The sequence below is a fragment of the Phlebotomus papatasi genome, chromosome 1 (assembly GCF_024763615.1).
Source record: "Phlebotomus papatasi isolate M1 chromosome 1, Ppap_2.1, whole genome shotgun sequence".
NCBI classification, from domain to species: Eukaryota; Metazoa; Arthropoda; class Insecta; order Diptera; family Psychodidae; genus Phlebotomus; species Phlebotomus papatasi.
Window position 1 is genome coordinate 74843286 of NC_077222.1, and position 26894 is coordinate 74870179.

General features: G+C 33.5%; 2 protein-coding genes across 6 annotated transcripts in view; one reads left to right on the forward strand and one right to left on the reverse strand.

The window, feature by feature from the left end:
* Positions 1-25630, reverse strand: part of LOC129802294 (putative helicase MOV-10) — a 31304-nt gene extending 5674 nt beyond the window's left edge. Inside the window, exons 1-10 of the mRNA XM_055848012.1 lie at positions 25195-25630; positions 24975-25111; positions 18115-18443; positions 17861-18024; positions 17456-17577; positions 16164-16246; positions 15976-16098; positions 13068-13523; positions 12579-12998; positions 12307-12509 (exon numbers count right to left, since the gene is read on the reverse strand). Coding sequence (XP_055703987.1) covers positions 12307-12509; positions 12579-12998; positions 13068-13523; positions 15976-16098; positions 16164-16246; positions 17456-17577; positions 17861-18024; positions 18115-18443; positions 24975-25111; positions 25195-25234 — 2077 coding nt within the window. The 5' untranslated portion in view covers positions 25235-25630. The remainder of the gene's footprint in view (positions 1-12306; positions 12510-12578; positions 12999-13067; positions 13524-15975; positions 16099-16163; positions 16247-17455; positions 17578-17860; positions 18025-18114; positions 18444-24974; positions 25112-25194) is intronic.
* On the forward strand, positions 422-7696 carry LOC129802338 (uncharacterized). 5 transcript variants are annotated; one of them, XM_055848091.1, is made up of 7 exons: positions 422-1072; positions 2483-2635; positions 3671-4163; positions 4317-4869; positions 4932-5278; positions 5745-5928; positions 6007-7696. In XM_055848091.1, the coding sequence occupies exons 2-7, from the start codon at positions 2604-2606 to the stop codon at positions 6180-6182; spliced, it is 1785 nt and encodes a 594-aa protein (XP_055704066.1). In that variant the 5' UTR covers positions 422-1072; positions 2483-2603; the 3' UTR covers positions 6183-7696. The 5 variants fall into 5 exon arrangements, with proteins under 5 accessions (XP_055704066.1, XP_055704057.1, XP_055704080.1 ...); XM_055848082.1 differs by having other exon boundaries at positions 422-1038; XM_055848105.1 differs by having other exon boundaries at positions 422-1038; positions 5763-5928.
* Positions 25631-26894: the final 1264 nt, after the last annotated feature.

Sequence of the window (26894 nt, forward strand, 5' to 3'; positions counted from 1 at the left end):
TACGAAATAGAGGATAATTACTTTCACAAAGTTGTACAGCGGTAAATTTCCTATAAAACTGCGCTAATTAGAAATTTTTGAAGCGCTAGAGTAGCTTGTAAAAAAATAAAATATCCGTTTTGTGACTTTTTGCCCCAGTCTCCCCTAACCTTTATCGCTCTGAATTAAAAATATGAGAAAAAATAATTTCAATGGTGCCCCACTTCCCCCTACTTAGAAGATTCTACAAGATAATACGGAGATGGAATGGAAAAGAATTTGTTTCTAACCCTACTTTCTTGGCGCCTTTTCTGGCTTATATTTGGCGGTTTATGTTGCTTTCTCTTTACGCCACATCCACGTGGTTGGCGCTCTGATGGCATTTGGCGCGCAAAAGGGGCCATTGGCGGGGTACTTAAAGCCCCACCAAGTAATGTGAGTCAGTATTAAGGTGTGCAAAGTGAAAGGTGAACAACGGGTGGACTATCAAGTCTCTCCAGAAGAGACCAACACACCCGAGAAGACATTATAGTTCTTTTCTTATATTTGAAAGAAATCTGAATATTCCACTGAAAGAGGGAATCCTTGAGAAATTTGTGTCCAGTGTTCCAGATATAGTGACTGGTTAACGGACATTTTGGAAGATTTTCTGGAAAACTTCCTGATCACACAGGTTTTGTAGGGGGGCTCAGAAGTTGGGAGTAGTAGCAGCGCAGCGGAAAGAGAATTGGAGACTCGTTGGAAGTGAGAGTGAAAACGATTCAAGAAAAACGATCTGGAAAGTCTTGTTGGAAGTGGGAAGTGCACCTTTTAAGTGAGAGTGGAAGTGAACCAACTCAAGAACAACAAAACATAATTATATATGTATATATGAAAGAACTTTTGAGACTTCAAAAATAATTAAAGAGGAAACTCGAGGACATTTTCACAAAAAAGGAATGAAAAGAATCGTCAAATTTGTGGAAATCTAAGAAACAATTCATAGAATCAAAAATCAAGGAAAAAAGAAAAAACGAAGAAAAGTAAAAACGTGATTTGAATTGGCGAGACAGAAAGAAAGTATGAGGAGGAATTGGATAGTATAGTCAACAGGGTGATCACAATTTTCACATTAATTTGCATTATAAATCATTCCAAAATCACTATACAACGGCCCGTATTTTTGGAAAAAAATAAGAAATAATTAAATTATTCAATTTTTTTCATCAAATTAAAGAAATCTCAAAATGTAGTTCTATTTTTAGAAAATATTCAACTTGCCTTAAAGATATGTAGTGTCGAAGGAACCCCTATTGACGCTTTTGTCAAAATGATGAAATTTATTTAAATTTAATGTATCTGGTAAAATGCAAGTAATGTTTTCTTTCTGTAAACTACCTTTTCTTATAAAAAAGAGATGTTAAAATTTCATATCCTAAATCGGTACTGAATGTGTCAATAAGTATGGCACGATAAATTCTTAAAGTGTCAATAGGTATTTCTTTTACCCTAGATAGAATATTCTGAAGTAGGGCTTTCAGCATTTTCGAAGCTTTTACCAAAGCTTAGAAAGCTATTTTGGATTACGGACCTAGGATGATTAACTAACGGATGGAGCATTTTAATTCAGAAATGGTATATTTTTCTTAAATTCTTTATAATTTTTAAGTCTTAGATCCCACAAAAATAAATATAACACGAAATGGTAGGCACATGTACAGAGATTATATTTTTATTGATTTTAAAATGTTACTATGGTGTTACAAATACAAAATTTGTCAGAAAAATTCAAAAAATTGCGAATTTTACGTTTTTTTCATACAGGTTTTAGGAACTGTTATCCTCGTGCAATCATTATAAATTTTGAGCCAATAATATAACATTAGATACTCTTTCATTTGGCAAAAGTTTTTAAATAATTGCATTTGGTATTATACTAAAACTAAAAAATCACTTAAGAAATAATATACCATACTTCTGTACGGAAAATGTATGAGAATGCTCCGCCCTGTTACGGCCCGATATATTTAGACTCGAGATTTTAAAAATCGTCATCTTCTGCATTCCCCTAGAATTGGATGTTGATCACGATACCACCTTCCTAATCTCTTTTAAATTCATTGAACCTCATAGTTTCATTTGAACCTAATGGGCCCGGCTTTTCATTCTCTCAAATCTGATATTTGTGGATTTAATATTGCGGCACAATTAATTTCTTCAAGCCACTTTTGGATACCATTATTTCTATGTTTAACTTTGATAGAAGGGAACGAAGAAATCATACTTATTCAAATCTTTTATATGACCAACACTAAGTCGGAGGTGGACATAAGAAAGCTTTTTTGTTTTTTTTTCACAAACCATAAATTCATTTAATTCCAGTTTTAAAAGTTTTAAAATCGTGTGTGTAACTATTATTTAATAAATTGAAAATGAAATATCTTCGATCACCCTGTTGATTGATGAGAAGAGGGGAATTGAAAAGGTGGTCAGTGAGAGTGATTTTCTGGCTCAAAATTTAAAGGTCACTTGGACATAAGTTTCAACTATTTTTCTTGAAATTCAATAACTTAAAGTGGTAAAAGAAAACAAAAAACAAGAAGTGGAAGAAAAAAAAGCAGAAAAAAGTGAAAGTGACAAAAATAATGGTTAAAGCATCACCAAGGAAGATGGCAATGTAAGTGATTGAATGAATTTTAGTCCGAAGTTGCCAGTTAAAAAGAGGTGTGCGTGCGGTGCGGCTAAGGTTTTATAAGCCAAGGTCGACCTGTGCACTCACCTGGAGGATACCTTTCACTCACGTGTGCTCTATGTCTATATAGTGTTGCTATCCAAATCCAAAATTCGATTTGCAATTTTATTTACAGTATTTTCGGTTTTACTCTAACTTAAAGACACGGTCAAATTCCCGTCAAAACTTTTCTGCTTAACTGGAACCTTTTTGCCTTTTCTAATTTTCCAATGAAAATTCGGCTTGAAATAATTATAGACTACGTCTCTTTTACCTTTCAACCCCCTTTCCCTGGTCAATGATGAGCTCAGTTAGAGGGTTATGCCCTAGACACACTTACGACTAAGCTCGTTCATAGCCAAATCAGTTCCTGACACACTGCAAACGAGGCTTAGCATTTTTACTCACTGAGAGAAATCCGAAAAAGTTAAAATAACATTCCGTAAATGTTAATTTTACCCTTCAGTATTGATCCAAAATCTGTGTAAATATTATGCCTTTTAGGTGTATTAGGGGTTAAAGTCACCCTTTTTCATGTTATTTTTACCCTTAAAAAGATGTAAAATTAACATTAAAAAATGTTGATATATTTTTACACCTAAAAAGTGTTAAAGTTATGAGGAAAAAATGTTAATCGCACCATCTTTTTTTTCTCAGTGCTGGCACTCAAGCGCATTTATCAAGCGAATGCGGTCATGTTTGGGGTCGTTGGAAAGGTCTTGGAATTTTCGACAAAACTGAACTGGTTCTAATCGGTTTTGAACCGGTATTGGACCGGTTACCTAAAAAAAATTAAATCCTTGATCTAGAACCTAGGAACCTAGAAAAAATTATATCCATATTTGACAGTTTTTTCTACGCAGCGAAAGCAATTTTCTTCAATATTGATATAAATTTTTCTAGTGTATAGGAGACCTTAAAATTGCCTTCATGTTTATGAATATTATAATCTCAATATCTGCACAAATATTTGATTGTTAGGATCGTGGGCATTTGTCTAGTAGCAACTCTAGTAGCTTCAGTGACCTCTGAGACCCCGTCTTTAAGTTCTCAAACGTTAAGCCTATCAGGGCGAGAAAAACCTGAACTGTCTGAACATCTGAGTGCTGTTATTGGTGAAGATGTGGCCAAAAGTATCGAATACAAGCGACAAGTAGAAGAAGCAGAACTTAGATCAACAGCTAGAACACTATTACTTACAACGCCATCTACTGAATCGACTGCAAAGTCGCGAATTCAGATCAAAACAGCCCCAAATGGAGTTGATTACGAATATGAGTATGTTTATTACTACTATGATGAGGATGATGATACAAATAAGACTACAACACCGTCTGAACGTGGAAGAAGTCGCTACCAAAGCATAGAACGCACCTCCAAAGCACCCTTGGCCGATAATAGTCGAACTGAATTGAACGAAGAGGAAAGATTACCACAGAATACGCGTTTTCCGCCGAGAAATTCACCTGAACTGGTAAATTTATGATTATAATTTATGTTTTATTACGGGTAAATTTGTTCCATTAATACGATTTTAGTGATAGGCACAAATTGTCTCCATATTGTCTGAAATATAGATATTTATATAATACCTAGCCAGTGATCTGTAACAATTTCTCTTTTGTAGATAACTGAAGCTCCGGTAAAAATCAGCGTTAAACATCCTAGCCTGGAACTTGTAGACAGCGACACCTTCAATACGGCAGACAATCGCAATCTGTATGGAAGCCAGACAGATGGTCCCATGGAGAAGGCTGCTTTTGATCTCTACGTGATCCTTCAAAATGAAAAGATGGCAGTAGATGCAACAGAAATTGCTACAACTGAAGAACCTACAACGCCAGACATTACCACGGAATTTGTTGAGGTGACAACAATGACTCAGGAAGTGACAACAACAACCCGAAGGACAACAGAAGCACCATCTCCAGCACCAACGGAAACTAGGAGAGTCGCAGCACAGACTAGAAATCGCTTTAAATTGCGCCCAACGCCATCTACTACAACAGAAGTCACAGAAAGGGCGACATTTGCAGCAAAGAGTCGATATGGAAGTGGAAAACCTGGTGGTGGAAATCGTGCAAATTCCTTTGGACGTACTCTAAGCACCTCAGTGCCATCTACAACGGCTCCAACTGAGCCCGAAAGTAGATCATCATTCGGATCACGTGCCACTAGAAGTAAGTAGATTTAATTATCCATTGATGGATTCAACAAATAATTTTGTACTGCCTGCTTTCAGCTCGAAATCGTTTCAATTTGCGATCTACCACAGAAGCGTCTGCTGTATCTGAAGAAACATCTACGGCAAGTCGTCTAACACGTCCTAGGGGAACATTCAGTAGTCGTACTCGCACTAGAGCCACAACGCCATCTTTAGAAGAAGTAACAAATCGCACAACAGAAACAACTACAGCAAGACCAAGAGTTGCTCTTCCTAGCCGTTCGTCCAATAGACTTTTAGCACCTAGAAAGAATCTCCTACGTTCATCTACAGCTCCACCTAGCACTGAGCTACCTACTGAGGATCTCGAGGAGTCTGATGTAGAATCTCAGACATCCCGAAGTCGACCAGAGGAAATAGAAAAGGTGAAAGGAACTTTCCCTAAATCACTTACGTAAAATCCTAGAATTTTCGGCAAACCGTAGCAATTCTTGACAAATTCTTGACTTCACAAATTCTTGATTCGTAACCCCGAAATTTTTTGGGTTTGTGCACAAAGAGAGGCGACAATCAGAATCAGTATCACCCAATTCCAAAATTTCACTCAAGTAGAGGCAGGAAAAAATTCTGCCCCCACCTAGGCTTGAATTCGGGACCTCTCACTGTCTAGGATCTAGGTGAAAACTCTAACTGCTCAGCCTATTACCTTTTCAAAAAGCCCTTAATCCTAAAAATCGATCCATAAAAAGAATGATTGACTATTCCCATAGATTCCTCTAACAATTGCACAGGAATGTCAAAATGTGAATGTTGAATGTCAAAATTTTTAATTAATTTAGGGATCACGATTAGCATTGATGCTTTTTTCTGATAATTAATGGTAAGTCTTAGGGTTTTTTCTTTACACAGACCGAAAGTACAACTAGTCAGAGTGGAATAAATCGACTGAGAAATCGTCCACGTATTAACATCCACCCTGCTGGACGTCCTAAAGCACCAGTCCAGAATGTCTTTGCGGCTAGAAAAGTTAATCCATTGATCAGGAGACCCTTTGGCAACACATCCAGCACTTCTGGTGACGATCAATAATTTCTAACATATGAAATTTATGTTTTGTATTCGGTTTTCCACTCACTTCCCAAAATTTTTACAGAGTCTCCAGCTGAAGCAGAAGAAACTGATGCTGAAGAAGAACCAGAAATCGATGCTGAGGAACCGGCCATTGAAGTCACAGAAGCCCCATCATCGGAGGCTCCACGTGGCCTTGGACTACTAGGGACAAGACGTCGCCTACCATTGAGACGGCCAGGAACTATCAACACAGCCTAAAATATGGCCAGACAAGCTTATGGTAGCTAAGATCAGCTGAATTAATCGAGCTGAAATCGATTAATAAACACCGAAAATATAGTCCGATCAAGTTATTATCGTTTATAGCTCCGATCGAGTCAGGGATAAGTGGCAGTTTGATCTATCGTTGGAAAGGTCTCGAATTCATATACAACATACTAAATTTTCATTGAAATCGAAAATAGGGATTTCAAAGTTACTCAACATAGAAAATTTCGAAAATTTATTTACCGATTTTAGCAACATTAACAGTTGCTAAAATTAGGGATTTAGGGAATCATAGCATTTCACGAGACCTTTTATTATTATCTTTGATCATCAAATTTGGTTAACTAAAAGGAAAGTTAACGTCATTTTAAGAACAATTTTTGAACACCCAACATTTCGGTGGTTTCTGGTGTGGTGGATCTGACATTGCCATCTTTTGTTTGCCACCTATCGATATTTCACTTCAGCCGAAAACCACATGCATTATATCCACTTTTTTTTTACTAAGCTATAAACTTTTTTTTAGCATTTTTACTAAAAACGAAACCTATAGGTGTCAAAACGTCTTTATAGAAAGTTTGGGCTTAATTTACCAAGTCGGAAGTCAGATTTCAATCGAACCACAGAAGCTCAATTTAGCTAAATATTTGGCTTAAATTTGCTAACTCTTCAATAAATAAATAAGATTCCTTTTTTAGACTCCGGTTTAGCACTATATCTTCAAAGTCTGCTAAACATATGCATTTAGTTAAAATAAGATAAGAAATGGTTGCTATTAAAAAAAAGCATGGGCTTTAATTAATTTCGAAGAGATTTTAAACGATTTAAACTTTTCAAACCGGTTATAGACCGAATACAAAAAAATAAATAAAACACTCAAAAGAGTACGCAACGGGATAAAGCGTAGAGCATTCGCTTTATTATACAAAGGTCCTTGGTTCAAATTTCCTTTAAGTCACCAGAAAGTTTTTGACGCTAAAGGTGTTTAAATGGCATCCAATGAACTCAATTGTACATTAAACCAAGAGGGATGGGATTATCAACCACAATTCTTGGATAATAATTAATAAATTCACGTGAGGAAGTATAGGTTCTCTACGGAAGGGTGTACTTACATTTATTTATTTATTTATTTAACAACTGTAGAATAATAATTATAGTCAATATTAAAATTGCAGAAGAAGAATAGGAAGTAGATTAGTAAAATTGGTTAGTAAATAAATATCTACTCCCAAATGTTAAAATAACACATTTTCAGTGCATGAAAATAGTGAAATACTGTTAGTAAAAGAAAAATTAAGGAGTTGTGAACCATCTGAAAATCTCAGATGTGTTTTAAACTTAAAGTCATTTCTGATCAATTTTACGTTTTTTTTTATGACAAAAATAGAATATTTTACTGGCCAAAATGGAATATTCTACTGACAACAAATAGTTTTGCCCAATTAAATCATCAACGAAGATTTTTCAATTTACATAATAATCCTACGAAGTAGATTATGAAATTTGTTTTTTTTCTATCTCATATTCTTCAGTTTCACGTATGCATGGACTATAAAAAATATATCATTCTTTGGAAATTACAGGTGACCAACTCATTCTGAGCAATTTTTTAGGAGACAACATGAAAGATTCAATTTGTTGTAAACAACTATCTTTCTTCGATATTGGAAAATCAAAGTTCAACTTCATAAATTTTGCTTTTGCTTCATGAAAGAAATTGTTTTCAGCATCGGAGTGGTACTGGAGATGTGGATATACTGCAAATTTCCTAAACCCAAAAAATCGTAGCTTTTCACTTGGTGAAGCATCAACATTGATGCATTTGGTCGTGTGTGATATATTTGATGGGACCAACAAATAATTGTGCATTATAAGCTACTGAATTTACGTAAAACTGTAAATGGACATCGGTCAAGGAACACAGGAGAGTGATTATTTCTTTTAACTTGAACTACTGCATTCCTCTGACGTCCAATTATTACTTCGGTAGATAGTGCATAATTTGGATGCGCAAATCTTACATAATTTCAAAGAACTGCAGAGCTGGATGAATGAAAGGTTTTGGTCCAGAACCGCTACGTTCTATCGTCTTTGTATACATGTAGGAGAAAGTACTCTCCCTTCGAACGTTCATGCCTTTGAATAATGTGAAGTTTCTTGTATTTTTCCTAGAAGCTAACTAAGATTTAATAAAAATGTGTAAGTCTCTTAGGAAAATCAAAAGAAAATTCATATTATTCGAAGGAATGAACGTTCGAAGGGAGAGTACTTTTCCCTATTGCCAGAGGGATGACAAAGCTTTGCAACTATTTACAATTGAATACATTTTAAATAAACTTTTTGTGTTTCTCTTGAAATATTACGTTTTTGGTACAACAAAAGGGCAAAATAAAAGAAATTGACAACCTGGTATCTAAAAAATGCGACAACTAGTTTGTCAATATGAAAAGGAAACAAATGGAACTGCCCCACAGTCCTATATTATAAGAAAGTGAGACAGTTCATGCTGAACGACTTTTTTATTTTATTTATTTATTTTTTTTTTGGTAAATCACTTTGATTAATATATTTCGAAGATACAAATACGAAAACAAAAGAACGCCTACAAATTTGCAAGCGCTCGGACGAACATCTACTAAAAATTTAGAACACGTTTTCTCCCTCTTTTCATTTTTATAATTTCTTCGAATTGGCAGGAAAAGAAAACAAATTATTGACCGATTGAAACAATCCAGAATTAAGTTCTCTTCTAGTTGAATAAAAAATCTGTTAAAATAATGGTTTATTATAATATTTTTCCCCAAAAATGCATTTAAAAAAGAAACCTGAGTAAAAGTTTCGATTTAACGATTTTGTTCGGTTCTTACTGCTCGCTCGAACTCCAGAGAGAGCGGTATATATAATTCTTCGAGTTTCAGTTATATAAGACGTCGTATTTTGGAAATCTGAAGTTTCGAGTTTTTGACGTCACGCTGTTTGTCAACGGTAAGACATAGAGACATGGAACCTTCGGGGGACACTTCATAAGTCGACCCTGGCCTGGAACCATTGCTCCAAGGTCCACCAATATGCTCATTTTCCCCTCACTCTTCCGAAAAAATATTTTTTGGGATTGCTCGATAATGCGTCTTGCGATTTCTTTTTTTTTCAATTTTTGGATATGCTTCAGAGATTAACAAGGCGGATATTTCGTGCTTATATGAAAATACCGTTGAATCATTCCTAATAACGGTTTTTCAAGGTCAAAGGTTAAAAAGATTCTAGAGATGGTATTTCTCATCCGAATTCTATCATGTTTGGACTCGTTGGAAAGGTCTTAGAATTTTTGACACATCTGAATCGATTTTAATCGGTTCTCAATCGCTAATAAACCGATTTATAACCGATAACTAATTTTTATCCGAAAATCATTTTGATTATTTCTGAGCTATTTTGGGCGATCTTCTGAGAGTATTTCACGAATCGGTTTAAATTTATTGAGCACCGATAAACGGTAAATCATGCGAAAATACTTTTGAGGCATAACATCTAAAGGCCTCTACATAATGGGAACAATTTTCATTAAAAAAATGCATTTTTTGACAGAATTTTGAGGTTTCCACCTACAACCCTGCAGGCAATTTCCTTTCAAAAAGCAATTTTTGACGAAAATTGCTCCCAATGCGTAGAAGCCTTAAGTCACGAGTACGAGCACTTCGTAAAATTTATGACGCTTCGCTTTGCCACTCCTTTTTAGTTTAACTATGAAATAGGGGAAAGTGCCCATGCTTGATACGATCCAAGCTTAATAATAATTATTTTTTTCCTACGTTATTCAATAGTTATGACTCATCGCAATATATTTCAATAGCTGGTGCTAAGCCTCGCATTTCCTAAAAAAAATAGGATCCTAGCTCTTTTTTCCTAGTTTCAGGAAGCAAAAATCAAAAATAGGTCCAAAACTGTAATTTTGATACATGATATTTCATAAGTATTTCTTAATTAATGTCGCTGTTCACGAAAACTACTATCATAGGCACATAGAGGGTTCATCAGTACTAATATTTATGTAAAAATATTTTTACTTGGGAACACTATTTTTGTGGGTGGTGGCAAATTCATAAATTCTACCTGTGTCCATCCTATATTTTAAAAAGGGTCCATGAATGATAATTTTAATGTGGCAACTCTATCATTAGATGTGATTCTTTCATAATTACGCCTATTGTAATCCGCCAATTTCATCGATAATTGACATAACCTTCATCTGTTGCCTGAATTTTAAGGTTGCAGAGTGACATTTTCATGGACTCAAAGTGAAAAAATGGTTTTCGCTAGCGCCCTAATGTCACAAAAACATGGCTTAGAAAAATTACATAAAAGTGATTTTAAAACTAATAACTAGTCGTACAAACGATTTAAGCAAATAGATTAGAGTTCCGTCTAAATATTGATGTGCAATTTTTTGTATCCGGTGAAATTTTTATAGTCAAAATGGGCCTCCGAATTGTCGAATCAATTATTATACAGGAAGGCCCCGGACCCAACTTATATAAAAATCGCCAGTGAATTTCCATTTTCTTCTTGAGGAAAATCTAAGGATTTCCAGGAATTATTTGAGGTTGGATTATGAACCTAATAAGTGAGACATTTTTTGTCATAGTGTAGGAATCGCTCCGGTTTGTGTGTTAATCAGAAAATAATCACAAACCTTGGACATCATTTTACAGTATAAAACATGGGCACTTTCCCCTACACTTAAAAAATAATTTTTTTTCACACAAAAATTACGAGATCATTTCCCACCAATTAGAGACCGTTGGGACGAGATGATTTTTCAAGGATTTTTTATAATTTTTTTTACAAAAAAAAAATTAATCATTTAAAATATTTATAAAATTATACAAAAAAAATCAAGAAGGTTGTTTTCGTCCAAAAAAGCGCGAAAAACTCCTAATTTTTAGTCTCCTAATCCGATTAAACCCCCTCAACTATCCGAAAAAAATCAAAATAGGGTAGAGTAAGCCCTTTTCGCCACCTTAAGGTTTTGTACCCTTGTAATTCTTACAATTTTTGTCAAAATAAAAAAGAAATTTTCTGTACAAGTGCTTTGAAGCATTGTCTCTCTAATGAACCAGGAGACTTTCCGGGAATTTTTGGGCATCTAGTTGAAAAAATACATTTCCTGCAACAATGCATGTTTCAGTACTTTTCGCCACCTTGTAAACACTTTTTCGCCACTGTGTAAGCACTTTTTTCGCCACTTGTTTTCAATTGATTTTTAAGAAACAGCAGCTTTCGAAAACCCGCAAAAGTACATTGCACAGTACTATTCTTATTTAACACCTATATTAAACAATTATTAGAGTATTTCGAATGATTTTTTGCACATTTTTTGTTTGCGACAAAAATCAATTGACACTTACGTCTGTTTCAACTAAATTCCGCGAGGTGCGCCACTTGTAAAATGCTTGGAAAAATGAATGGCGAAAAGTACTTACACAACCGAAAAAAGTAAGCCCTATTTCACCACATCCGTATTTCTTTATTTTTTTGGAAAACATTATTAAATAATGATATTAGAGCGAAGCTTAGTTAATAACAAAGTGACTTTCAGTGAAAAAATATCAAATACTGTACTGCAAAAACATAAAATATTGCAAGACAATTTGTCTGAGCGTTGACAAGTTTATTAAGAACTCCATATTTTTTTGGTGACTGTTCACCTTGTCGACAATTTCTTCAATTAACTTGCAAATAATCTAGTCGGTGGAGCACCAGTTATGGTTTTCTGATCCGTTGGACTAGAGGTTACAAAGTAATAGTCATTTCGTAGGTCCATGAGCTCATAATTCCCTGAAAAAGTGATTTTATTTGTAGGTGGCGAAAAAGTGCTTACTGGCGAAAAAGTACTGACTCTACCCTAGCACAAGTTTACATTATCTTCATAAAAACGCGTGAAATTGCTTCACACTTTTGTGTACTTCACTTTCCGGATGACTTTTAGCTCTCTAAGGAGCAACAGAGTTAATAATATTTTATTTCTGTTGCTCAAAATATTCTTATGTTTTAATAAAATAAATAAAAAATAAAAATATTGTATTTAAAAAATCGGATAAACTTATTGACTTACCCAAACATTCGCGGGCTGTATCAGACTGCACAATAGGTCCCAGCTGCATAGGATCGCCAGCTAGGACAATTTGACCATGAATCTTACGAAGTGAAGATATCACACCAGCAATTGGTATCAAAGTTGAAGGTTCCGTACAGCTACCAGATTCATCAATGAACACATAGGAAAAATGCGTTCGGCTGATTTTTGCTTGAGCAAATCTGCAAGTAAAAAAGAGCTAATGTAATAAACTTTTTCACAAAAAAACATCATATTCCATCGTTTCTTACTTTCCAGCAATTGCTAGCGTTGTAAGCACAACATTGTAACTAGCCAACTCTGGTATATCAGGGTAATAGTGCGAACCATACTTCAAATTTGAAATCTTCACCAATTTATTATCAATGGAATCCAATTCGGATTCCTTTGAATTCGCGAACATCCGAAAAATGACCTTTTCTGGTAGTATCTTGAGAAGCCGATGAGTAATAACATTGCAAGCATAATTGGAACTTGCTGCAACAAGAATCTTAATATCTGGATTTCGTTTAATGATCTGACAGATTGCTTCGACAATTGTGGTGGTTTTTCCTGTGCCTGGAGGTCCCATCAGGATATAGGGCGCTGGAAAAGATGCTTTTCCCACAATGTGCATAATAGCACTCTGTTGCTCAGGATTAGTCTTCACACTCTCATTGATCCAGTGAAACCTTTTAAATGCAGATAATATGATAAGGATGTACATTATCTGATAAAAATTACGCTGGAAAAAATCTTACCTAGAAACTTCAATTGGATGTGTTGGAATGGTATTTGGAAAGAAAAATCTTGCAATATTCTGCATTTTTACATAATCAAGTGCCTCTCTCTCCAACTGAATCGTCATTCTGTTAGGCAAGAAATGGATATCGTAGAGAGCTTTTACGTCCAAGACATCACTTGTCTGCACATCCAACACAATGTGATCCTTTTTCACTTGATGCACATTACCAAGTAACTTATTTCTTGGCTGTGCCGATGGTGCAACTGTGATCCTATCTCCTTCCATTATAGCAGGGTTATGTTCAGAAAGATTTGGTATAGACAGCAAATAGTATCCTTGACTCCAACTCAAATTCTTATTCAATTTGTCGATCTTTGCCATATTCTCGGTTTGTGCACAATCCTCCATTTCAATAAGAGTAACCCAAAACTGAACATAATTTGACTGAGTTAAACCAGTATTAAAGAATTCCCTTAGAATAATAGTAAAAATTATTAGATACTTTTTAGCAATTACTTACATTTGATAAAATAAATCGACGGCTCCATTCCATACTATGCTAAGTCGACTTAGCCTTTTATTACTCCGAGAGATACAGTGGCGACAAGATAAATAGCACAGTTTCGGACACTGTACTGTATGCTTTATTTTTCGAAAAATTATGCTTTTAAATGATGAAACTAATAATAATAAATGAACTTGTATATAAATACTTGTATATAAATAAATTTAAATATGAAGAAAAAACCTGAAAGTTCTGTCAAGAAATTTAGTACGGTAAAAAAAAATCTTCAAATGGCACATATTAAGGGGACAATATAAATAGCACACCCTATAAGAAGTGATAGTTTTCGGCTTCTACTGCAATTAACAACTTACAAATTCTATTTGAAAATTAAATTTGGAATAATTAGTACTTAGTTAAGTAACTTTTGGGAAAAATAAGAGCTTGACAACGAAGAATCATTAAGAAAACTATGATTTGACACTTTTCTAATGTAATTGTAATTCATGTAGTGTGGATATCTACTTAAAACTATTCCAAATTAGTCACATTCGAGAGATTTGCCTTGTGATCAATCTGTTCCTATAAATTCAACAGGATTGAGGTCCTTAGAAGACCATCCTGCCCATTCCAGAAAGTCAATTTTGTTCTGATTGAACCACTTTTAAAAACTCTTGGAAGTGTGTGTGGGATCATTAGCTTGATTCAAACTTAAACCAAGAGAAAATTCTTTTCGATTTTGGAGTACATGTCTTGTCCAATGATATCCTTGTAAATAAATTAGTTTACATTGCCTGATATTCCATATACAGACCATACGCCACTTCGCAAAAAGTAACCGCATACTATAAAATTACCACTGCTAAGTTCTACCTTCTTAATTATGTATCAAGGACAAAATTCTTGACTTTTGTGACATCTAGGGTAAGTGTGCCAAATTCCGGCCAGCTTGCAATTTCGGCCACCTTTTTTGTTCCTCGAATTTCCATGAACTTTTAGATTTTGCGTACTCTAGAGATTATACAATGCAAAAGAATAATAAAAAATGTAGCTTCGACAAACGAGATGACGTGAAAAAGATATTGGAAGAATTCCCGAAGGGCAAGGAACTATGAGAATGAAGGTGGCCGAAATAGGGCACCAAAGCTATGTCTATATTTTTATGCATTTTAAAATGTATTAAGAAATAGAATAAATAAAGACGGTAAACTCTTTACAAGGTTCCAAAGAAACATTCTTTAAGAAGAAGGAAAAAAAAAGATCAATTTTAATTTAAAATATTACATTTCAAACTTGAGACTTTGACGCTTGCATGCAACTATGCCGAAATTTGGCACACTTACCCTAATATTTTTTTATGTCATATCCAACTGTATTAAACAGGAATACAGGGAATACATCGATTCAAAGAATTTTATTCCCGAATTACAGGTCCTTCTGCATATGCTCTTTAACAAAAGTCAAACAACAGGTACGGTTTCGTTTGTATACTAACTCTGTACATCTGGCAACAGTTCTAAACTGGGTATTTTTACATAATTGGCTTTTAGTAATGCTCACATGAGTTACTCTTTCAAATTTTGTTCAATTTGTTATTTTATTTTTGGTACTTCAGCAAAAGAATTCAATTTTACTATACGAACAATGGCAGAATATTCTATAGAAATGGTTATTCTTTCTCGAAATTTTCAAGCTTTTAGCGTAAATTTTAAGTCTTATTATAGTAAATTATTGGATTATTGGTTCTCTTCCTTGAATAATAAAGTTTATAAAAAAGTTTCATAGTTATCCTAAACTTTTTTACCTAAAGCCTGTACATCTGAACCAAAGGTTTTATTTACATGATTTTTCTGTTCTCATAACTTTATTTTACGAAAATTTGTGACATTAATGCCTACAGATGATCAAAAACCAGGAATATAATGAATTTAAAAATAAAAGTAAATTTCAGGTAATATTTTCAGAGAAAAATGAAGGTGTTCTATTTAAATTATCCGCACGAATTATACCTAAACTCATAAAATGACACAAACACATGGTTTTAACACATACAAATATTGAATATTTATCATTTTTATTTATGATGGGCATTATATTTTCTAAATAATAAATCATGATCAGGAATAAAGATTGATATGGTATCATAAAACATCAAAATAGGAAAATCTCTGAAGGTGCGCTATTTATCTTGTCGCCACTGTATGTATGTTGTTGCTGAGACCGAGATTTACAAGTGGTGAAAATTTAGTTGTCATCCGCCGTCCGGGTAACGAGATATTCCATTTTTTCGAAAAAAAAATTATGCAAGCAACATAGGAAATCGCCAACTTCAAATGGCTCTCCTGGCTCTCTTGAGAAGTTGTCATTCTGAGATAGCATAGTATGGAATGGTAGCGTTAAAATATTGAATTGAGCTTACTCGATCTGCAACAATAAAGCTTTTGCCTTTGAATTCAAATCAGTGCAATCAAAATTATTCGTAATCAGCATCTTCATCTCTTTCGTTGGATGATAAAGAGGCAAGACATCAAAAGTCATTGTCCTATGCAATGCAAATGAAAAACTCGTAAATTTATATGTAAATAATATAAAATTTATTGACTTTACTTGACGTGATTTGGGAGATGCGAAATCCTTTTCTCTTTAATCTCATCCAATGTGATGTCATCGGTGCTCAAAAGTTTTTTCACCTGAAGAAATTACGTTTAGAAAAATTTGACGAACTTTGGAGAAATAATAAGGGAAATGTACCAGCGATCGTCAGTGTTCCTCAGATCGGAAGGCTGTTCCGCGTATTGGAACCCCAAAACAAAATATATTTTTAATAATTATTCACTGCATTTTAACAATGATCTTTAACTAAATGTATTATGATGGTTCATATTTTAATCTATAGAATCAATTTTCTCATCGAATTTCTAACAAAATTACTATTATTTATCTCACTTATTGAATCACTGTATCAGACTTTTAGCCAAAAAAACCGCCATTCATCACTTTTTTAAAATTTTACACGAGAATTTGTCTAACAGAATATGAGGAATTGTGACTGATTAAAACGATTTATAAATCTATGTTAATTAAAAAAATAATACTCAGTGATTCTAATTTCACTATAAATATTTTTTTTTTATTGTCTTGGCAAGAAATATTGAAAATAAATTATTTTTTGCGAAGAAGTACGTTTTGTTCCATCTGTTCCTCGGATCGGAACACTTTTTTTTCGTGGAAAATTGAGCTCAGTTTTTGTTGTGAAAAAACACTTTGCCAATGAGATTTTCATAAAATTAAACAATTTTAGAAGTTTTTTCTTGGTGAATATACACTACACTACACAGTGTAAGAGTGACGAAAAGGCTTCAATGAAGCCTTGCAGACTGATTTGGATGCTATGAAAGCAGATGAATCCGCATCAAAAACGTCTGCCGATCCGTGGCTCACCCCTTTCCGATCCGTGGAACACCTGATTAAATCCCTTCCGATCGGCGGAACACACTACATCATTGCATTTAAATCTATGTTATTAATTTTCGTAAATATCAAAAATGTAAAGACACGAAAATATTTAAATGGATCATTAATATATCAACTGGTATACAAAAACTACCAAATAGTGTTTTGGGGCTCATATTTTCAGCTAAATATGGAGCATGTCTCTTAACATTCCGATCCGTGGTACACTTACCTTATCTATATTTAATCTATATTTATTTCAAACTTTCATATTTAAAATTTTAGAACTTTTCAGTAAAGTCTGATTTAACTCTCGATTCTCGAATAATCAAGTTGAAGAGATTTTCGCCTTTTATTATAATAAATAAAGTAGTTAGTAAAAACTTTCAAATCTTATCAGATCCAAAAAAAGCAAGTCTTTGAAAAAAAGTTACATTTTTTCTTACCGTAAAGTGATATTGCGTCAGGAGAGATGTCTTGCATGCCAACGAGTAGAAGATAAGAACAGTGTAAGGATAATTCACTGCTGAAAACAATTCACAATGCACGTCGAATTTTGTACAGTTTCCTAAAAAAAAATAGTAATAATAATTTCAAAAATTTCTTAATCAAAAACTATGTATATTAGGGAGAGGCGGGGCTATTTTGAGCTGTGGGGCTGCATTGTTATACGAATTTTTCTCATATTTTTAATAGAAACTGGGTTTCAACATGATGTAATTAGGATACACAAAATAATTATGGATTTAAATAAAATAATTTTAAGGACCAATTTTGTTTAGAAATAGGCGGAAAATTCGTATAACAAACAAGCACCACAGCTCAAAGTAGCTCCACTTCCTCCTACATACCTTCGGTGTAGATACTGAGGGGATGGAAGGTATTATCCTCAGGAAAAACAATAACTATCCTATCAATTTGTATCTTCACTTCTTTCATCGTCGCTCTGACTTTGCACACGAATTTTCCTTCTTTTGCCCGAAATTTTGAGGTCATGTCAATCATTTTCTTCCACCTACATTTTAATTGAATAAGTTAACGAAAATATGTTTTTCTTTTTTAATTAAATAAGGATAGTATAAGTTATTGTGGAAAATAACATTACCAATTTGTTGCCTTGATCGTAAACACCCGTCCATGACTTTTCATGTGATCCTCATATTTTTTCTGATCATTAAATATTTCTTTGCATACGAAGCAACTTTTATCTGAGAATGCAAAATTTTCCTTCGTCGACTGTTCCGTGGTCAATATGTATTCAACACAATGCTCATCAAAATCTTGTTCATTGCCACTTTCTTCTGATTCCTCTTCTGCATAGATTTCTGTAAGTTTTTCAATCTTTCCTGTGTTTACCATAAAGAACCTTGAATTATGAGCCAGATTCTTTCTCATATAATAACAATAGTCATATAAGAGCATTGATTTTGGCATCTGAAAATCACCAAAAATAAATGATCAGATAAATTCATCCTTATCACAAAAAAATCTTATTAATTTGATTCTTATATCCACAATATTCTAAATTCTTATAACTTAGAAGTTGTTGTAGTTACAATTTCACTCGTTAAAAATTATCTCAAGTTCTAACCTAAAGTTTAAAAATTTGACATTAAACATGGAATTTTACATATTTTCTCACGTTGTTTTTAATTTATAGGTAATAACTCTATTGGAGTCGTAATGTATTTTAAAAGTAGCTCCAGATTTTAATCCATATGTTATTAGTACTTGTCATGACATATTCGTTTGTCTTTAACTCTTTCGTCTCCTTTGAGACTCTGGATACCCATGGAAAAAAGAATTTTTTTAGACTATTTAGAATCGATAAAATTCCGATTCTTGTGGATGATTACAAACTATAAGGATGTCCAAATCTAGGATATTTTTTGCAGGATCCCAATTAACTCATGAGCTAAGATATTCTTGGTCAAAAATCGTGAATTTTCGATTTTCTGCTTCCTTGCAGATATTGTGACTTTTTTGATATTTCTAGACCCGAATAAGGAAAAACCTCTCGGGGTCAATAAGTATGATAACTAACAATTACAGATTGCATAAATTCGAAAAACAATTTTTTCATAAATTTTCAAAAAACTTGTTCAAACTTGATGGGAATTCTCGTCGTTCTTGGCAAGCAGGGATTTGGTGTCTTTTTAACCACTTCCTGGACATCCCACAAGATACTGGTCAATAATTCTTCTTGTTTTAGTGATCAACTTTGTAAAGGAGTCATTCGACACGCAAAAATAATTCACAAAATTGATATTATTGGCTTTTGGAAAGTTCAAGTTTGTCTCCTTTTCGTTCTTTTGGGGACGAGAGTACCCATGAGTTTTCCAATTTCCCAGAGGCGGAAAAAATTCTTTTTCTACAAAAGTATCATATTTGACCACTAAGACTTACAATAAAGTGAGTTTTACTGAAATTCGTTCGCTGGATATATTAGCATTGAACAGACTGGGCCATTGCTCTTTTAATCGATTTTCAAAGAAGCAATGGAGAAGTGATATGACACCTTCATTTTTTTCGATTGGATAACTCACTGAGAACAGCGCCATCTAGTGTAAGAAAAATTTCCAAGGCGGGAAATATTTTCAGTTGTTCAAAACAATGTAATTCACATTATTCACATGTATTTTATACTAAACTTTAATTTCACTAAGCCTAGACTCATTTTAAATGTATTTCAAAAGTTTTCACAAGAGTTTTATGAGTAAAACAGAGGAACCACTACTAAAGGAAAAAGTCATTTTTGCATTCAAATCTGGCAACCCTAAAAAAAAGTGGCTGATGTTGCATTTATTTTTTAATGTTTTTAGGAGTTTTGATTATTCTTTAGGTATTCTTCTTGCCTAACTATGTTGAGAGACAGCTAATAAAGTTAAAAAATATGATAATTGTGATAAATTTGTGAAATTTGCAGGTTTTTTCGAGACCAAAACACAATGGGTTAACGAACACTGATAGAAAATTGGAAAATTTTAATCTTTCTTGTAACTTTTTTATTCTCTTCTTCCTTTACAAAGAAAAAGAAACTATTCTAGAATCCTTACAGTGCAAAGAATATGAAATTTTTACAATTCTTGAAGGACAAAAAGGAATTTCTTTCTAGTCAATGACACTTCTGGTCATATAATGGAATTAGTTTCTGTGTCCGGAAGGCTTCCTAACAGTACACGGATTCTCTGGGAGGCTACCTAGAACTTCTAGGGCTTCTTCCCGAGAAGATAGAGTATCAGGATGTCTAAAAAAAAAAACCACCAAGAGCCCCAAAACAGATGACAAATACGGTCTGCAGGGCAATTTTCGAGGGCAGTTTTCACACTAAAAAAAATTACAAGAAAAAACGGTAAAATTCACAGAATTTTCCCACAAATCACTTCACTGACCACTTCTTTAATAATTTTTGATGAATTAACTACGGGAATTTGCTTACTTCCGTGCAAAATGACGTGAAAAACATCAAGAGAAATGTCCCAAAGGGCACTGTCCGCCATCTTCTATTTGACAACTGAACCGTCTTGTGGTGCATTTTTCGAGCAAAGCAAACACTTTTTCAAGGCAATTTTTAGAAGATTTTCCACGGAGAATTCAAAAAATAAATAGTCACAAATGCTTCCAAAACTCCCCAATTTTCTATTCCAATTTACAAATCACCGATTTTCCACGTGATTTTAATAATTTTCCACGAATTATGAAATGTTGCAAAAGTCACTGGGCGACCCATATTTAGCCTATTTTTGCTATCAAATCATGCCTTTTAACCAATTCTATGTAACAAAACTAATTCTGAAAACTATTTTCTTTATGTTAGCATCAATTTTCATTGAAATTTCCTTAATTGGACTTTGCAAATCGACTTTAAAAAGCAATCTTGGCGACGGTTTTTCTCAAATGCTGGCGACTACCACTACAAAAGCAGAAAAACGACTTTTTCCTTCAATGTTGGTTCCTCTGACCGGGCAATTGCTTTTTGCTTTTTGTTCAAGGTATTTAAATTTGGCTAATTTTACTAAAATATCATTTTCTTTTTACAGAATATTGTCTCAGAGAACGGAAAAAGATCAAATTGATGCAAAAATTGATTTGATGCCTCAATTTTTTGAATATTTTTTCCACGTGTAAAAAAGCAATAAAGGAGTAAAAAAGCAATGACCATGTAAAAAAGCCCAGTCTGTTCGATGTGATTGTGGTCCGGAAAGAGTTAACTCAAAATTGCAAATATTAATTTTTAGTTTAAACACTTATTGAATATTAGACCTTGAAACAAAATCTCTAAGAATTTCAGGGAAAGCAAACAAATCAACAGTATTATATCTATCAGTTTTCAATAAAGCTTATTTATTCATTGATAACCTGCAGCATAAATGAAAGTGCATTATCTTTAAAATGGATCGAATTATTTGAAACAACTCGTTCTTATCTACTGTGTTGTTATATACAGTTACTCTGCAATAGGCGAGCGAGCTATGATAAGACTGTAATAGATACATAGCTTTGTTGTGATTTTTTTAAACAAAAATAATACAATTACATTTAAAATTTTTCCTATTTCCACTTCGGAGAAGACTGAATGATTTGAATATCACTACCTCTGATTGTTGATTCTCTGTATTTAAATACGATTGATATTGAACAAAAAGTTTGCTAATTCTCGAAATACATAACAGTTTATTTCGGGTTTAAGTTCAAACGATATGGGGGACATCAAACGATAACCCCCCCCATAAGTGGAATTATCTCGGACGATCTCTTTTTCTTTTTCCTTCCATCCCTTTCAGCCTCTTCAAAGATATTTTTCTTGGTTTGTTTCGAAAACGGAACAATAAATTTCTTTTATCTTTGAATATGTTTTAGAGGTAGCTTAGGCGAACATTTCGTCTATACCTTTGACCGGAAAAGTCGCCATTTTGAATTATTGAGGGATGAAAGATAAATCACTTTGCAGGGCTCATTTTTTAACCGTTTTTGTTAAATTTGGATTCTTTGGAAAGATATTGAATTCTCGAACCCGGCTATGTCAATCCCAATCGGTAATAAATTCATAAAGTAATCGTAATTGATTTATTTTTTTTTCAATTACAGTCAAGTGTGCTAATCAGGGCGCTTCGCTATGTGGATCGTTTATGACTAATCCACTTAAAATAATATTTTTATTTTAAAATAATAGCCGTACTCACTATGGCGCTGTTATCTTGTAATATCGTTATCTCGTTATCTCGTTATGTTCTCATAATGTATTTTATAAATGAAAAATTATAACAAGATAACAGATTACGGAGATTACGAGATAACGACGCCATAGTGAGTACGGCTAATATTTTTTTTTATTTTTATAATATAGTCACTACAGTAACATAATATAACTATTCAAGTTTGAGAAAAAGCAAAAATAATATTTTTATCGATTAAATAAGTGAGTGTAATCGACTCATTTCAATCTTGTGCCAGCTGGGTTCTTCACTAAAAATTTTCTAGCTGTGATATTTTCGCTATTTTTCCTTATGAAAAAAGTATTTTAAATCTAAAGGTTTAATTAAAAGTGAATTAGCGAAAAGGCGGCCCGCAGTTAGTGCATGCTGTCTTTTTTCAGTATTATCATTATTTTATAAATTTTCTTTAATATTTTTGATAATTTTTTTATATTATGTTTCTGAATGAAAGAAGTGATTAATTCTATGGATTTAAAAGAAGTTAAAAAGATTTTCATCAGTCCAAAAACAAGCGTTTAAGTAGAACTCTTCGGAAAACGATCCAGTTACCCCACCTTACTATATCCCTTTTTATTTCTGAGTGGACAGACATTACTAAGGTAAGATAGGGTAACTTGGAGTCATTGTTTAATTTGGAACTTTGAGTTTTCCTAACAGTTTTAGATGGTAAATGGTCAAATCTTGTACTCCTTTATGGTTATATTTTCCTCTTTGACCATCTGAAACAGTGAGAAAATATCAAAATTCCAAAATAGACATGATTACAAATTACCCCATCTTATAATGTCAAAAATATTCTAACATGTACACTTTTTACCCAATTTTCTAGTTAGGAATTGATTTATGATTTGTGAATCAATTTAATTGGTAATAAACCGTTTCACCCAAAAATCATGTGACAAGTTAATTCACGGATAGCCCTATCTCATGAGTTTGATTGTTCCACAAAGTCGGACGCTTTGTCAATTTTTAATATAATACTGTGAGATCAAAATAACCGAGGTCTTGGAAGCGGGCAGAGAAGTACAACCTGTGGTGGTGGCTTAACCCTTTAAGGACGAGAAGGTCAAAAATTGGGGGTCTAAAAAAGATACTTTTTCTGACTTTTTAGAGCAAAACATAGCTTTAGAAGGCTATAGGAGAAATTTCATTTTTGGGTCACCGGTAATCCGATCGTCCTTAAAGGGTTTACAAGATTACTCTTGTTAAGGGTGTGTTGATGTACTCGTAGCTCGGGATTCGGTATCGACTGCCTGTTGAGACCGTACCATCAGAAGGCACATTTAGCTCTCTGTCTAAAATCTTATGCTCATCGGAAGGCATGGTTCACTAATAGGCTTTCTTAAAGATGTACACCCTTCACCTCCCACTCAGAGCGCTAACTCTCTAAGAGACAAGGTACATTACATACCAAATCCTCAACTGAATCAGTCTTTCGAGATTTATAATAACGGTAGAGACTGAAGCCGCAGAACGCGCAGAACCGCGCAGAACCGTTTTAGTCTACTAAATTCTTAACTACCAACTTGTTCATAATTTTTACTGTGAACATTAAGCAACTTATTCAATAAGCCCTTAACTCTTTCCGGACCGCAGCATATTCTGCAAGCCAATTTCACAATTTTTTAATCAAAAATATCTAAGCTCAGGAATTAATTGAGGACCTACAAAAAATATCTTACATTTGGACATCCTTATAGTTTGTAATCATTCAAAAGAATTGAATTTTTCTCAGTTCTGAATAATTAAAAAAAACACTGTTTTTCACTGAATATTCATATGCTGCTTTGGGTACTCAGATTCCCAAAAGAGACGAAAGAGTTAAAGGCTTTTGTGATATTTAAAAGCCCAAGGACTCAAAATTTCAGCCATTAATTCGTCAAAATAAACGAGCGAGTTCAAGTCGTGGTCGAACCAACTTTGCAGCAATAAGACCGCGGGTGCAATCTCATTTGAAAATAAATAAAGTTTTTCCCCGAAATGTATTTCACTAAATTTTTTAACAGTAATATTTCCAATGTCCTAGATAGATAATAAAAGAAGCAGTTGTTTGGTTAAATCAGCAAGTTTTAGTTTTCTACTCAGGATATCAGGATGTGATAATTGTTGTAAAAATTATTGTTGGAACTTAGCGAGTAATGGCCAGCGCACAATAACTTTTGTTTGTAAACATGTTTTCAGAGGATCCTGTGAGAGGGAGTGAGATCTAGATCTAGTCATCTTGCTCACTCTCATAGGCAGTTTCGAAAACATGTTTACAAAACAAAAGTTATTGTGCGTTGGGCATAACTGAAAGGATTACAATAACTCGAACAAAATAAAGGGGGACGCCATCGGTAGCAAAAGCATCTGAACCTTAGTAAAGGTTGATCACGATCAAGATCAAAGATCATGATTTTTTATGATTATGAGTGAGATTATTGAGTATCTAATACGAATACTCTCATGTAATATTATGCAACTGGAACTATTTATTAAATACTGCTTATTTAATAGTTTATCTAAGATTTTTCCAGTCAGCTTATAGATTCCATGGATAATTTTTTAAATGAATTTTAAAGAAAATAGTGTTCTTTTTCAGTTGTTGGCAATATCTGTGGGATCTTATTATAGAGAAAGCCACAAATTCATGTGAAATGCAAAATTAGAAAAAATTAAGTATTTCTCAGAGCAGGTAAATACATAAATGGTATTCTACCAACGAAAAAATTTTAATAGCAAATTTGTGATTTGGAAAAACCATACTCACGTCCATGTACTTGAAGCCACTAATACTGTATTTCTGAAGAAAACTATTTGTTTCTTTCCTAAGGGCGTCCTTCGACAATTGGCCCTCATTAATAATCCCTTTTCTATACACTCGAACCAGTATCCGTTCCACAATCTCTGCCAAGAAAAATAAAACATTAAAATTAGCGAAATCAGCAAAACACAGGAATCCTAGCATTTCCGAGCTATTGATAACTTACCTTTAGTGTCCCAATTTGATGAAGTATATTGTTCAGCCATTGTTTGCTTCGTTTATTATCACAAAAACATTAAAAATCAAGAAGTGGCTTTTTGACTAAGCACGTTTCAAACTTTTCTAGATTTTACGGTATCAAAACAGACATCCCAGGCTTTGAATTGCGAACGGGTTACACTACACAAGAAATCCGGTAGACACATATCACTATTCATCACATCACTAAAAAAGCAATTGCCTGGTATATACTTCACAGCACATAAGATATCACATATATTTCAAAGATAGCAATAAACCTTTGATGAGAAAGGGACACTTCGCAAAATCTCTTATCACTCTCAGACAATCGCACTCGAACAAGAAATCGGTGTATCCCCGGAACATGAAAGTTTATTGCATCTGCATGCGCATGCTCAATTTCACTGCTCATGCGATTTCATACTTTCGTTCAGTTTTTATATTATGGCACACTATTTGAAATTCAAATATTAAACGTTGCAGCCGGTGCAACCATATTAAATGAGGCCCTCGGAGCAAAAAACTCTAAGTCGTATGCATTTCCCTATTAAAATAGCGTTTTTTTGCTCTGAGCTCCTCAAATTTCACCTTTCCATTTCACATGTAAATATTTTTTAATTGTAAAGATTATTTAAAATATTTCCAATAAATGTTTAAATAATTACAGGAAAATTCTAAAATAGTTAAAAATGATTTTTTTAATACTTTAATTTAAAAGAGATAAAACAAAATAAATTGTGAATGCAATATGTATTAATGTCCAACATGTCCAAGCTCAGAAGTATTCTGAATATGTTGTGTACAGAACTTACTTATGTAATACTTACACAGACTGTCTCGATCGTCTGGATAATTGAATAAAGTTAAATTTGCGTCTAGCTACAAAATTAAACCATCCTCTCCTCACAGATATTTTTCAATTTGATTCGACATCTTTTCTTAATTTTTGATAATAATTAATACAATCTTTGACCTCTGCGCTATATTCCTGAATCACTATTTTATCTAATTAACAGAAATTTTTTACGATCTTATTATTTCAAGCAGGCTTGATAAGTGTGTAGGGGAGACCAGGGCAGATTAGCCACGTATAGTATTAGATAGGGGGATAGGGGTATCTATCTTATAGTATAGTTTGCCTGCGAAGGAATATTGAGGAAACCACTCTTTATTCTAAATATTATACTTCTCTTCCTATTCATTGAAATATTTATCAGTCTCACGGCGTTATCACACTTGCACATTAAAATTTTAATGTGATTCACATTAATTGTCGCTTGTGAGCGTCCAAATATGTTATTTGTGTCTTTGAGTCACTTAATATTTGGGGTTTTTCTATTTATTGATAAAGAAGTGGACTTGGCCTGCAAAAATAAGTTTAAATTTACCTAAAGCATAAATATTTTTCAAATTAAAAAATTAAAGACAAAATCGCATTAAATTTTCGCATTAATGCTATAAATCAATTTATATCAAATATTGCGGGCCAAGTCTACCTTTTTATCAACAAATAGATCAAATTTTGAATACAAAATGATTCAAACACACAAATTACACATTTGGACTCTTACCAGCGACAATTAATGTGAATCATATTAAAATTTTAATGTGCAAGTGTGATAACACAGTCATACGAACATTTTTTGTACAAATTATACGCAATGGAAAATTTCACTTGGTGGCAAA